This window comes from Saccostrea echinata, unplaced genomic scaffold (assembly GCF_033153115.1).
Source record: "Saccostrea echinata isolate AGI-Se365-2 ecotype Australia unplaced genomic scaffold, CSIRO_AGI_Sech_v1 ptg000010l, whole genome shotgun sequence".
In the NCBI taxonomy this organism is placed as follows: domain Eukaryota; kingdom Metazoa; phylum Mollusca; class Bivalvia; order Ostreida; family Ostreidae; genus Saccostrea; species Saccostrea echinata.
The window spans coordinates 12,378,426-12,393,421 of record NW_026889759.1 but is presented as its reverse complement, the minus strand read 5'-3'; the positions used below and the strand labels follow the sequence as shown (position 1 = coordinate 12,393,421).

Below are 14,996 nucleotides of genomic sequence, written 5' to 3'. Positions count from 1 at the left end.
AGAGGCAGTCATGCTTATTATAACTATGTACTTAGTTAGTTTAGTTCATACCCAAGAGCAGAGAAGAAGATTTTCAAAGATTAAATGCATTTTCACTATATAATCAATAGAGCCCCGCCCTAACACCAGAACCCCTGACCCAGGGGTCATGAAATTCACAAATTTGGAAGAGGCAGCTATGCTCATCATAACTATGTACTTAGTTAATTTATCTAATACCCTGGAGCAGAGAAGAAGATTTTCAAAGATATAGTGCATTTTCATTATATAATCAATAGAGCCCCGCCCTAACACCAGAACCCCTGACCCTGGGGCCATGAATTTTGGTAGAGGGCTCAATGCTTATAACAATCATGTCAACAGTTTGACTGCTTGATGTCCAGGAGTAAAGAAGAAGATTTTTATAGATTGCATTAATTTTAGTGGTTTTAGCCCCACCCATCAGGCCCCAGGGGGGCAGGGACCATGAAATTCATAATTTTTGTTCCCCTTCACCCATAGATGCTATATACCAAATTTGGTTGAAATTGGTTGAGCGGTTTCAGAGAAGAAGATGAAAATGTTTAAATGTTAATGCACGACAGACGACGCACGACGACGGACAAAAACAGATAGCAATAGGTCACCTGAGTGACACAGGTGACCTAAAAATATGGATTTGAATTTTTATTGCATATTCAGGACACATTTTTTTCTTCATTATGCCACACCAATCAGTGTGTGTGATAATATTTACATAAAGACCATATGAAATTGAGTAAATTTTTAAAATTTAAAACTATTTATGATAATTTATGAGCATCATCCATATAAACACTTTGTATATACACAGACTACCTAGTCCATCCAACATTGTGCTAGATTTAAAACAACGTCATGAATATGGATTTCCTATTTTCAGCAAATAACAGTAATTTTCCACTTCTTGTAGTGTCTCTCAAATTATACACACCATTCTGGTTTACAATAAGTATATTTAGGACCATTAAGTTTGACAATAACATCATTGTAAACGAACTTTATGGACAACCATCGTATATACATGTTTTTATATAGCATATTCAAAATTCATTGCATTTAGGTTCATATGGACTATTTGTGCTAAACTAAGAATCCAAACTGAGTTAAATATGTAAATTTCTTCTACCACAGTAAATACAACTTTCCATTCATGATGTCAAGATTTTTCATTCCAATCAGGTCAAAGAAAAGACCTGAGGAAGGCACATGATGATAAAGTTGTGTCCATTACCTCCCCTCTGGTGGGATCAGGACTGCTGACAACAGCTGATTCCAAAACAGCTGGGTGTTCAATTAGAGCACTCTCTACTTCAAATGGACCAATCCTGTAACTAGAACAATCAACACCAACTCAATAGACAGAATCTTACACACATGTATATCTGACATCTAATTTAGTAACCAGAGTAAAGGGCAGCTGACTTTAGATGTAGGTTTCATTTTTAATATCTTAAGTTTTATACCCCAAGCTTATAAGAGAATATTTAGCTTTAACAAAACTTGTCTGTATAAAATGTCTGCATGCATTTTAAATGATTCAGACTAAAAAGTTTCACCTTTACATTAGTCATGGATGTATTTGAATGTAAACATGCATTTTTACAATGTCAGTAATTACCCAGATGTTAGAATGATATCATCTGCTCTGCCAACAAACCAGAAATAACCTTCATCATCCCTAATGGCCTTGTCCCCTGTCATGTAGAATTCACCCTGGTAAACAGATCTGGTCCTGCTCTCATCATCCTTATATAAATATAATTGTGAATTTTATGGTTTCATGTATAACCAAAAATATACCAGTCTGAATTTTCTACGTTAGCCTCATATAAACTGATCACTGATGGAACACTGATGACCTTTATTTGTTTATTCAACACTAGTTCCTCATCCCAGTCAAGCTTAACTACCTCAAGGTCAACAAATATTTCTGTATAAAATTGCAGAAATAAGTGCTGCCTCATTTTTTGTCACGTTTTTTTTAACCTCAAGGCTAAAATGCATGTAATTTATATCAAAAAGTGATCGGAATATACATGACGCATCACAAGTAATGCATATTCTGTGTACATGTGTATTTAGTCTGATCAACACCAAGTTATATGAAAGCCACAACTACTGATCTGTAATACAGTGCATCATGTTCAATTTTTAAGCTACTAAATCCCTTTATAATGAACAAATAGACCCTAGAGAAGAAGTACTTTGTATTTTAGTTGATAAGACTGAGTAAAATGGTTTACCACATATCTTGTGAAGAGACCTACTGGTCGATGAGGCTTTACTCGCAGTCCAATGTTACCTTCAACATTGTTTGGCAGAATTTTGCCTTCATCATCAACAATCTGCAAAACATACTAAATATATACCCCGGTACTTCATTTGATTAGAATACATAATGAATACAATGCCAGCTTACCAGGAGCAGCCCTCTCCACTGAGCCAGGTTTAATTTTAATATAATACCTGTACTTACCTCTAGATCTATCCCAGGTGCAGCCCTCCCCATTGAACCAGGTTTAATTTTGATACAAGGGTATGTGCCACATAGAAATACCTACAAAAACCAGAAGTCTCTGACAAGACTGAAGCTCTACTGGTATCTACATGGTGTATCTTTGTATAGTGTACCAAAGTAATCAAGTCTTATTGAAATTTGAACAAATCTGTAGGGGGAGAGTGTTTTAAAAGAATTTCAAAGAATTTTCTATTTTTAGTAACCATGACAAAACCACTTGTCTAAATCAAAAACCAATACCAAGAATTATGTATCTTATATACAGTGTACCAAGTTTTATTGAAATTGTACCAAAACTTAGCAGGAGTAGCATTTTGAAAGAATTTCACAGAAATTTCTATTTTTAATAACCATGGCAACTCATTTGTAAAAACCAAAAACCAATGCAAAGAATTATGTATTTTAGTAAATTAGCATAGTGTACTTGTGTACCATGTCTTCCTGAAATTGGACCAAAACTGTAGGAAGAGTAGCATTTTGAAAGAATTTCAAAGAAATTTCTATTTTTAGTAACCATAGCAACCATGCTTTGTCAAATCAAAAACCAATGCAAAGAATTATGTTTCTTAGTACAGTGTACTTGTTAGTACCTACTGTTTCACTTTGGCCATAAGCTTCATACACAGTCCCTCCTGTCCCCTCCTCCCACTCCTCCAGAAGCTCAGGATTCTATTAACAAGAGGCCCAAGGGCCTTAACAGTCACCTGAGTATAATACAACATTGTAAAGAATCCATAGAAGTATTAAATAAAACAAAATTGGAACTGTTCAAAATGAACAAATACCCCCCACTGGATTTTTCAGAGAAGGTGCTAAGTCACTAATACTATTATTTGATAGATCTAAGAGGTGTTCACAATATGTTTAAACATTTAGAGAGAAAATTTACCAGCAATTGCTCATTTTATATTTTTAATGAATCTGGTCCAGACACAAATTATGAACTTTTTCTATCAGTGACCTTGAACTTGCACAAATGACCTTGGATCAAGGTCAAGACACACCCTCAGGTCATAAGCAATCTTTGTGTGAAGTAGTAGATTCTAATGTTCCTCCATAAGAAAGATATGGATGGACCTGACACGTTTTCACAAACAGATAGACAGCTAGACAGACGGATTCCTATATACTTTCCCAAACTTTGTTTGCAGGGGGTATAATGAACTTGTAGATAAAGAAATGATGCCCAAAAGCAAGAGAAATAAGATGATAAGTTAGACTGCTTGATGTCCAGGAGTAAAGAAGATTTTAGAGATTGTATTAATTTTGATTGTTTTAGCCCCATCCCTCAGGCTCCAGGGGGGTGGGGCCCACAAATCTCATAATTTTTGTTCCCCTTCACTCATAGATGCCACATGATACAATTGTTTGAAATTGGTTCAGCAGTTCCAGAGAAGAAGCTGAAAATCTTCAAAAGTCAAATGACAGACAAAAACAGACAGCAATAGGTCACATGATTGACACGTGACCTAAAAATTGAAATATAAACCTCAAATGCTCAATTAAGTTTTATATAATCCAGTAAGGATGAGACTATATACATTCAAATTTTATTTACTATTTTTTTTAATTAAGTTAGCTAAGTGAGCATGCATTTATATCAGTCAGTCACTCTTTTTCTTAAAACCTTACATTGATAACCTAAAAATAATTCTACTTTCATTTAGGGGTGAAACGATACACCTCCTTCACGGTTCGATACGTATTGTATAATTTTGTCTCGGTTCGGTTATTTTCGATACGATACATTTTGATAGAAGGAAACAAATTCAATGTTGTTTTATGCTTTCTTTTTCTAAATCTAGTCACATATTTTACGAATTTTATTTGCAAATTGACTAGAAGAAATTGATTAAAATTATTTGACTGTCAAAAATTATTTTACAAGCTATCAGTCATCAAAAATTTACGTTTTCTAGATACTTATTTATACTGAGTAACATGTTTTACCTTATGCCAAACTCGACTGAATAACGATCCCGACCGAAAAATGAACTGAACCGAAAATTAGAGATTTTGCAACGTGTATCAAACCGAGAAAAAATACCGCTGTGAATCGATACCGCGGTGAACCGTTTCACTCCTACTTTCATTGAATTTGCTTTGCACTTACAACAGGTTCCCCTGCACTCAGGCACTTGACATTGCAGAGGTGAGTGTACCTGGACAAGTCCTCCTTCACAATTAGCCTTAGGGCAGTGGGAGGAACACAAAAACAGCTGATGGCTCGATTTCTGTCCAGAATCTAAAAATAATTTTCTTTCAATACAGGTTTATGAAATATATTTTGATATAATTTTAGTAGTACATATTTTTATTTATATATAATTTTATTCACAAAAAGTGAATGGGATTGGGTAGCAGGCAAAGCCTATTTTAGTACATATGACTTTATATCAATGATATCATGCATTCACATAATGATACATATATAAGGAACTTTGTCTGAAACTGGGTAGCATATTACTGCAACACTTTTAAAAAAATTCTATTGATCTTCATGACATATCATTTTTGCAAGATAACTACCGTTATTTTGCATTCTAAAGCAAGAAAATTTTTTCACAAATTTTGTTGAATTTGATCTGTTGTATTACAAAATATGCAATAATGAAAATTTTGCGAGCTGACAATCTCAAAGGATTACCAGAATAAAGTTCCTCTGAATAAAGAGTGATTTACAGTACCAAGAAAATATAACAGAAAAAAGTACCTCCAAAAATGCTTTTGCATCAAATTTGTTAGTCTGATGTGCAAACACACATGCCCCTCTAAGCCATGTTGCAAATAGGCTGCTATAGCCTGCTTTAGCCCATCCAGTGTCTGATATATTCCAAACAACATCATCATGAGAAACATTCAGCATGTACCTAAAAATATTACATATTATACATGTATATGCACTGTATTTTGTTGGTCCTTTTCTCAAACTATGGAAATATTTGCACCTTAAAATGCAAGCTTTCTACTCTTTAGTGGTAGACAAGCTTTCTTTTTGTATCCGTCTGTGATTTTATGCTTATGCTAACCGATGTAATGTTCTTCTACAAGATATGGGTATTCAACAAATTAGGAGGTGAATCCATGGAGAATGTTATTGTCTGATGATTGTTTTTCTTAAGCAAATCTTGAGCTTCATTGTTCATTTGGTTAATACTTGGCTGAAAAGCTAGTTTATGTCTGGTAAACATATATCATTGAACAGTGTAATTACCTAGCTGTTATGTAATTATAATTACCTGGCTGTTATGTAATAATTACCTAGCTGTTATGTAGTAGTAATTACCTACCTGTTATGCAATAGTAATTACCTAGCTGTTATGTAATAATAATTACCTAGCTGTTATGTAAAAGTAATTACCTGGCTGTTATGTAATAATAATTACCTAGCTGTAATGTAATAGTAATTACCTGGCTGTTATGTAATAATAATTACCTAGTTGTTATATAATAGTAATTACATAGCTGTTATGTAATAATTATTACCTGGCTGTTATGTAAAAGTAATCACCTGGCTGTTATGTAATAATAACTACCTAGCTGTAATGTAATAGTAATTACCTGGCTGTTATGTAATAATTATTACCTAGTTGTTATGTAATAGTAATTACCTAGCTGTTATGTAATAATAATTACCTAGCTGTTATGTAATGATAATAATTACCTAGCTGTTATGTAATAGTTATTACCTAGCTGTTATATAATAATAATTACCTAGCTGTTATGTAATAATAATTACCTAACTGTTATGTAATAATAATTACCTAACTGTTATGTAATAATAACTACCTGGCTGTTATGTAATAGTAATTACCTTTCTGTTATGCAATAATAAATACCTAGCCGTTATGAAGTGTCCAAACCCCAGACTGCCATGTGTATGTTCAGCCATTTTAGGGGCACCTGTTGTTCCACTGGTGAAATACAGGGTCATTGGTTCATCAGATTTAGATTTCACTGTCTTCAAAAATACAATATTGGAATTTTTTTTTTGGTTTAAAGACTATAGTAGGGAAAATTTTCAATCCTCATAGTTCGTAAATCAAAAAAAAATCGCATTAAATTATGCAAAACTGTGGAGTTTCATTTTTTTTTCAAATTTATTAAACATTAAAGTGATTAAAATGAGCACTTTAAAAGTATTAAATAGTTAAGCAAACATAAGACTGGAATTTCATATTCCATTCAACATGGAAGCACCTACTGAATTTTTGAAACCCTATTTCCATTAAAACATTCTAAATCACTTAAATCAGGTCTATTACAAAAGTAAACAGACATATATAAAAATATCCAACAAATCTAGTACAGAGTACTAGGATTATAATCCACTTGTGACGTCATTCTTTTGTTTGAGTGCTCCATTATTTTTCAGGAATGGAGAGTTGCAAATCACATGGAAAATACAGTTTTAATATTATATTCTCCCTCCAGTAACTCTTGCTTCTAAGCTTATTACTAAGAAAATTACTGTGATAAGAAAAAGTGACAATGCTGGGTATCAAATCCAATAGCCTCACCATGTAAGATGAGTACTTTCCACACCAATGTCAACAGACTACCGCTATTTACATATGTAAATAACTTGATAACACTCTCTTTGCGGTAATACATGTACTACATACATGTATATAGGATCTCAAATGGTTTGGGGTTGGATATGATTTTTTTATCCAACGAGTTGTGTGTTTTTATCCCCAAGCCTCGTCAGATAAAAATCATATCCAACCACAAACCATGAGAGATTCTTTTTATCACATGTTTTACACATAGCTATTAAATCCACAATATTTCACTTGATCAAATTTATGCAAAAACCATTGTGAAGTCACAACGGTGGGTATGAAAATGATATTCTGTGAGCTATATCCACTGTATAAAGGAGTAAACATGTGATAAATAATACTACAAATTATTTAAATGTATATATATTTTTATCTAATTAAAACACATCTGTATAATTTATATAGACAAACAATAATTGCAAGCATTTAAAGCAGTGGATTTAAAGTAGGTCAATAACCTCAAACCTGTCCATCGTCCAAGCAATGGGCCTCTTCAGGGCCCCCATTTCATTACTTTTAATATGGAGAGGTACTTGGACATAATGCATTAAGACATTTTAATTAAATTTTAAAATATATCTAGTTTCTTTACTTTAACATATTTTTTTTAAATACCATAGTAAGCTTATATAAGTATCCACTGAGTCACAACAAAAAGATATGATCATTTTTTAAATGGACTCTGCTAAATATATTTTACCTGAAAATCCTCTGTTGAGTTTGCCATTATTTCACCATAATTTTTCCAACCTGGTCTGAAATTAATACAAAAGATCAAAACATTATAAACACATCATAAAAAACCAATTTAAGTGAAAATCAAATGTATAAAAATTCAAGAGTGAAAGTTTATAATCCGGTATAAAGGAAGGGATTGTGAGCAAAATAATTATAATCACACTGTACAATTCATTTTTTTTAAGTTGTTGTTTATTAAGACTTCTTTTTCTATATTTTTCTTTCTTAACCTTATGTCAGAATTCAAGATCAATATACATGTATGAGCATAATGTGTAAACTGGTAATTGTTAGAAAACAATATGTCATATTGCCCTTATTATTTTTAACATTTGAAAGATCTGTAAATTAAACTATTATTTTTCATCCTAGAAAAAAATCTAATTAATATGCAGTTATTTCAGATTAATGAGGGTTCATCAATCCAAATTAATTCATACCTAAGTTAGAAAAATATTACTCTAATAAGCTTATACATGTATTATGATTAAAAATGTCTCTCTCCTGATACATGCAATATATACAAGGTCTTTCCTTGACCTTGAGCTCAGTGATTTTTAGTGTAAATCAGTTTGACATTATGCCAAATGAGAATCCTCTATTTTTTTTTTTTTTCTCCAAACAGGCTATTTATCAACAAGGATGCCGCAAAGTGGAGCATCTCTTTGTGGCATAATTTAAAGACAAATAAACTGATATTCTGTTTACACCTTAATTTTTTTGTGTTTTTATCTAGACACTTGTCATCTATCTTTGTCATTCTATCTAGCATCTCTGAATTATGTATGAAAATTATTGCTTACATAACATTTTCTAGAATTGCCAAATGACACTGCCCTTGATATTTTGAACATACAGTTCAGAGGGCGTTCTTCACGTGATCATGATGCATCTCTGTAGTAAGCATGAGACCAAACAGTTAAATAGTAGTCTTTAACATTATATCCATGACTTGATTAACACTGTTGTAAGTTTTAACCTTAGTCTTTGACATTTTTATCACCAAATGATATGAGAGTGGAAGGTCAAATGTTGCTCTATATATCTTCCACGTTTTTTTAACAGGTCGGGTCACTGTCAGTTTGACCTTGACCTCTGACCTTTTGACCTCCCCTTAAAGCAATAGACTTCTTTCCCTGGTCCCTAACCATCATACAGAACATTAGAGACTGAAAAGCCCAATAGTGCTACTAAACAAAATGTGCCCCTAACCACCATTATAAATGCCTGCATCTACATGTACAGATGCACACACTGTGAACTTTGTTTCAAGTCGATAATAAAAAAAGTAGTAACTTAAATCTCAATAGATATTGCAAACAGTAAGAACACTACTTATGTCTAAAATAATACAGAAACTTACTCATTACAGTGTTTGTTACTTCACTGCCACATTTATACATACAAGTATCAGCTGTAAATCACAATCTATTTCTATAGTAGATAAGTATAAACAAATTAAAGTGTGTTTCCCAGTAAGCAACAAAAGCATTTAGAAATTGATTTTGAAAGGGGAGGATATCTTAGATTTTTCAAATAAGAAGGTTCTTTGAGAGTTTTTGAAATATGCTGTACACCGTGCATGTTCTGGTATCTGTGCATACATGTATACTGTAGGACTTACAGTCAGCTTTATCATCATTTTATTTAAAACTGAGAGAGTATACTTAGAGATCCCTGATTTTCCAACATTAATTTAACTGCATGTGCAATTGTGCAAAACATGTTGATATTCACTCTCAAGTTAAAGTCCTGTAATTCACACAGCTTTTTACAGTACCAAATGATTGTATAGTTTTGTATACTGGTACATGTACCATTTACATGTACTACTAGGTGTATGAATTATAAATTAGTATGCAACCAATCCCAATATTTTACACAGTAACAAAGCTGATTACATTTGTTGTACACTTACAGGGTATCAGATTTGTGCCCTATATATATCTTGCTCTGGACCCCTGCACAGAGACTGATGACCTGCATAAAACAAAAATCTATTTCCAGAGGCTAGATAATATACCCTAAGTTGGTTGTGACCATAAAAAACTTGAACAATATCATTTCTTATATCTCAAAGTAAAAAATATCTGATACAATCTTTAAGACATGTTTATCTTTTACTTCATGTTCCACTCTTTAGAGCCATGTGCTTTTTACAACTACTGTAAATTGAAATTGCAAAAAATACATGTATCCGTATAAGCATTTCACAATCAAATTATTTTCTGGTAAAAAAAAATATTTTAAAAATTTGATGTTCCAGGCCGATATCCTCCAAAACTTTGCAGTAAGAATTTTTCAAAGTTAAATATTCTATTCATATTACATGTGTGCAATAGAAATGATGGCCCTAATTATAGATTCTTAAAATATGTGATATAAAACTGACCTCCTCAACATTTTGGACACTGGACTGGTCTGTAATAATACACTTAGCTCCAGACGACTTCATTCTGAGTTCAATATCTTTTGGTCTAAGCTGTGTGGTCCCAGAACTGACTATCAGACCTAATAACATACATACAACTGTCTGTATAGCATGTAGGTGATATACTTAAGCAAAAGGAAAATTCATATACCAGTAGTGAAATGGAGTTTCATATACTCATTCTGCATTAAATGATAACCTTAAAGGCATCAAAAGTGACTTAAGGTAACCAAATGACACTTAATTAAAATTCTGCAAAATTGTTAAAGTACTGTAGCAAATGAAGAACCCAAGTATTTAAAAGAAATAAAAATTCTTGTACGTAAATGATTTTTGTTCTTTTAAGTGTGTAGACTTTCATAGTACTTGTCAACTAGATAAATGTAGGGAGTTTATAACTAGGATGATAGCTGCACATAAGAATTCACCTGCTCTGATTGCAGCAATGTATATAAACCACCATTCTGGGATTCTTGGTAGAATGACAATCAGTATATCACCTTTCTTCAGCCCACAGTGATTGGTTAATACATTAGCCAACCTGAAAAACAAATTATGTAAAACTTACTTCAATCTTACCAAAATTACATCTTTGCTTCATGTTCATTCACTTATGTCTCCCATTAACAATCAAGCAAAATACATGTATCAATAAACAGAAATATGCAAAAATCTCATGAACTTAAATGGATTGAATTTACCTAGTATAAATATCTACTGTGAAAAATTGAAGAAAAATAAATGAATTTATGCTACTTTTATCATTATAAATAACACTGTATATATTTTTTAGTTTACTTTATTTTTTACTCCAGTCTCCTCTAAGATGAAAACTTGATTCAAGGGTAGATTGAAAGGGCCTAAGTAACATGTCTACAAACAAACATATTCTGCACTACCTTTTGCTTTCATTGGATATTTGTTGAAAATTGAACTTCATCTCTTGTCCTTCATCGTCAATCCACCACAGGGCAGGAGAAGAGGCACTTTTGGGACTCTGGTATGGAATTAAGAAAAAAACAATCATCTTTAAAAAAAATTATTAGTATAGTGGTACTGTATGTCTTTTGGGAATGTTCACTCCGTTCACTAATAAAGATTTTCAAATTTTGTTACATGAATCAGTGCACTCAATATTTATTATTTCTAAATATACTCACATTCTCAGAAGCCCAGAAATCAACTACATCTTTTGCAAAATTGAAGTATTGAGGAACAGTGAAATTTTGCATCTTTCTTCTGTGTTCTTCATAATTAATGAAAGGTTCATTATCTACTAAATATGAGGTTATATATCGTTTCCAGTATCTGGATGTAGAAACCCTCAACACAAGAGACTTTCCATATCTTTGCAGACATTGATGAGTCATGATAATGGGAACAGACCTACAAATTTAAATACAGAGCACTCTAAATATATGAAGGAATATGACCAGTCTCACTCGCCCTGTGCTCCTTGTCATGATTGAGAAAAATGGAATCCATATACAATTCAGTGTGTAAATAATGGACTAACAATTAATATGAAAAACGTCAGTGAATAATGAAAGGTTGTATTTGCTGACAAGGTCATTGTATCAACCATAAAACTAGCGAAATGATTTCTTACAAAAAACATTTTTGTGAAAAACTGCATAAAAATAGCTTTATCAAACATATTCTGCACAGCTTAATGAACTTATATACACTGATACATGTAGCTAATTCAAGCTATATATCAAAATCAAGTGGTTGTGCTAGACCTGTTACGGATGAATGATTGAAGTACCATACTACCATATATGCCCATAGTTTGCAAAAAATGCAAAGCGGAATAGGTCTATTTGGTCATATTAATGTACTTTCGTTTTAATCAATGATTCAGTTTTGTTCTGCCTCGGTTCGATCTTTCTTCCCATTTTAAGATACATTCTCCGCCCACTTCATCCCATTTCAGGGTTTTGGTACAGCAATCTATAGCTGCAATAAATCTCTAAATCATAACAATGCAAATTATTATTGTTAAATGAAACATAAATTCTTTACCAACAAAATAGCAAGATATTTCCAAAACTGGAACGCTTGCTCGCGTCGTGAAAAACAAAATGAAACCGAACGATTTGGAAAGTTCCGGTATTATAGGTAAGATTCTTTATTTCCAAATCAGGGCCCTTTCAGGCTGCGGCATCACAAACAACAAGCATGATTTCTACAATTACAAACAGTACAGACAATTTATGTGTATACTAAATAATCTACAGTACATGCATTTGTATATTGTACAATTTGACACTGTATATGTAAGTAATGTTGATTTATAAATGAAATAGTACTACCGTGTACCCTAATGCAAAGTGGGGAGATTCTACAGTCCTCGCATTGCAAAAGATACCACGTGGCGATCCAAAAGTACTAACTATTACAATACATGGAGTGTCAATTTTTTGTATGTATTATTATTGTATATATTTACATGTAATATTAAAAAAATGTTGCAATGTGACTTTATATGCATAATATTTTAAATGGCTTGACTAGCTAGTTAAATGGCATATAAATGTAACATAATTCAAACATTCAAAGAGTGTGTGTTTTTCATCTTCAATAACATTCATTGAGCATTTAGTACAAAGTCTTTGATCTCTAGGAATGTCCAAATAACGACCTCTTTCTATTTGTAAATTGTGAGAAGATGTACGCAACCTACATATTACTTTCCTTTGTTCAAATGGTAAGCAAAGTAAATATTTTTCAAGTCCCAAATTTGTTTTGATCTGAACATAAGTATCCAGTTTACCTTCTTGTGACAATCTTATTAAGTTCCACTCATTCATGTAATATGCAAATAAAATTTTTTGCATTTAGTCTTGAAAGTTCGCAATTTGTTAGAAAAAGTATCCTTATTAAAATTTAATATTTCTACAATTTTACTAAATGTTCCATACCAGGATGGTATACTGTTACTCCAATTAATCTTACTTTGAGAGTATGCTGCTCTCAATAATGGAAATGACATGTCTTATATATATATTATATATTATTTTATTTTATATATGGTATTATATATATTGAGACTTCCCCCCAAAAAAGAACTGGCTATATCGTGACCTCCCCCCCCCCCGGAAACAGAATGGCTATATAGTGACTCTTTCCCCCAACCAACAATAATGAACCCCCCCCCCCCCTACGTAGTCCGAAATATCTGACGTTTTTTGAGGCGTTTTGTATTTGACGTACCTGGAAACATCAAGTTTCATGTAGACAGACCTATTTCACGAAAGATTTTGTCCTTAGACTTTGAAAATGTTTAAGTACTCTTGACCTTTGTATGTGCTTGTAGGTAAATGGGTAATTTAGACTAATTTTAAAAGGTTACCTTTACGAGTATAATAATTTTTTTTAATAATAACTTACAGATTTTATATGTTGACCTACTTTTAATGAGGAATAAGAGATTGAAGCAAATAAAAGTTACGCAGGCTAAACAGGCATCATTTCTTTTTTTCAAAGTGATGCAAAGAAGGGACAGGGGCAGAGAAAAAATAATTAACGAGCGAAAAAAATAAGGGGATGGGGCTAATACTAGTACATTATATACGAAAGTGGATTGGGTTAATTTTCTTAAAAACTTTGACATGACATTTTTTTAAACAAGAGGTCCAAGAGTTTTAACGGTCACCCGAGTATAATACAACAATTTAGAGGATCCATAGAGTATAAAATAAACTGATAAATGAAGCTTTGTTGCCCAGGATCAATGAAATAACATATCATAACCTCTCACATTGGACTCTCTTGGTCTTTGAAGAACAATTAATAAGATGATTTGGGGGGGGGTCTATTGATTCTATTGATAATATAGTGAAAATGATGATTCTTTGAAAATCTTCAACTTAGTACATAGTTATGAAGATGAGGGTACCTCTTCCAAAATTGTGAATTTCATAACCCTTGGTCATGGGTTTTGGTGTTAGGCTAGGGCTGTGTTGAATTTGTAGTAAAAATGCATTATTTCTTTGAAAATTTTCTCTGCTCCAAGGCATAACGAAGGCAAACAGTGTAAAGGTTTTAATAAGCAAGGGTATTTTTATCAGATTTTTAAACATCTGGATCATTTTGATCAAATGTTCTGGTCCTGGCCGGGCTCTATTAATTTGTATTCTGCTGAGAGAAGTTATTTTCGTTTGTCATTCACTTTTGATAATTAATCACTGTAAATAATGTATTTGAAGGTTAAAATACAATAAATTAATTATGCAAGAGTTTTTATTGTATAATACAGTAAATAATTTTATAGTTTTAATGATTGGATAGACTTGTAAATACTAACAGATAAATAAAATTGATAAGACAAAAATAACTTAATACTAAGGAGCAGAGAAAATTTTTTTTAAAGAAGTAATATATTTTCACTATATAACTAATAGAGCCACGCCCTAACACCAGAACCCTTGACCCAGGGGCCACGAAATTCACAGTTTTGGAAAGGGCCAGCACCCTTGCTTATCATAACCATGTACTTAGTTTATCTAATACCCAGAAGCAGAGAAGAAGATTTTCAAAGAATTAATGCATTTTCACTATAATCAATAGGGCTCCGCCCTAACACCATAACCCCTGACCCAGGGGCCATTAATTTCACAATTTATGAAGAGGTTCCCTTGCTCATCATAACTATGTACTATCATAACTATGTACTTAGTTAGTTTGTTTAATACCCAGGAACAGAGGAGAAGATTAAAAA

At 32.4% G+C, this 14,996-nt stretch overlaps 1 protein-coding gene across 1 annotated transcript in view; it reads right to left on the bottom strand.

The window, feature by feature from the left end:
* Window positions 1-11,691, bottom strand: part of LOC133184422 (acyl-coenzyme A synthetase ACSM3, mitochondrial-like) — a 46,488-nt gene extending 34,797 nt beyond the window's left edge. The window contains exons 1-14 of the mRNA XM_061319492.1: window positions 11,434-11,691; window positions 11,173-11,270; window positions 10,702-10,814; window positions 10,235-10,353; window positions 9,761-9,822; window positions 7,805-7,859; window positions 6,379-6,500; window positions 5,253-5,409; window positions 4,653-4,784; window positions 3,134-3,208; window positions 2,498-2,578; window positions 2,265-2,366; window positions 1,640-1,767; window positions 1,253-1,352 (exon numbers count right to left, since the gene is read on the bottom strand). Of these exons, the coding sequence (XP_061175476.1) occupies window positions 1,253-1,352; window positions 1,640-1,767; window positions 2,265-2,366; window positions 2,498-2,578; window positions 3,134-3,208; window positions 4,653-4,784; window positions 5,253-5,409; window positions 6,379-6,500; window positions 7,805-7,859; window positions 9,761-9,822; window positions 10,235-10,353; window positions 10,702-10,814; window positions 11,173-11,270; window positions 11,434-11,643 (1,554 nt within the window). The 5' untranslated portion in view covers window positions 11,644-11,691. The remainder of the gene's footprint in view (window positions 1-1,252; window positions 1,353-1,639; window positions 1,768-2,264; window positions 2,367-2,497; window positions 2,579-3,133; window positions 3,209-4,652; window positions 4,785-5,252; window positions 5,410-6,378; window positions 6,501-7,804; window positions 7,860-9,760; window positions 9,823-10,234; window positions 10,354-10,701; window positions 10,815-11,172; window positions 11,271-11,433) is intronic.
* Window positions 11,692-14,996: the final 3,305 nt, after the last annotated feature.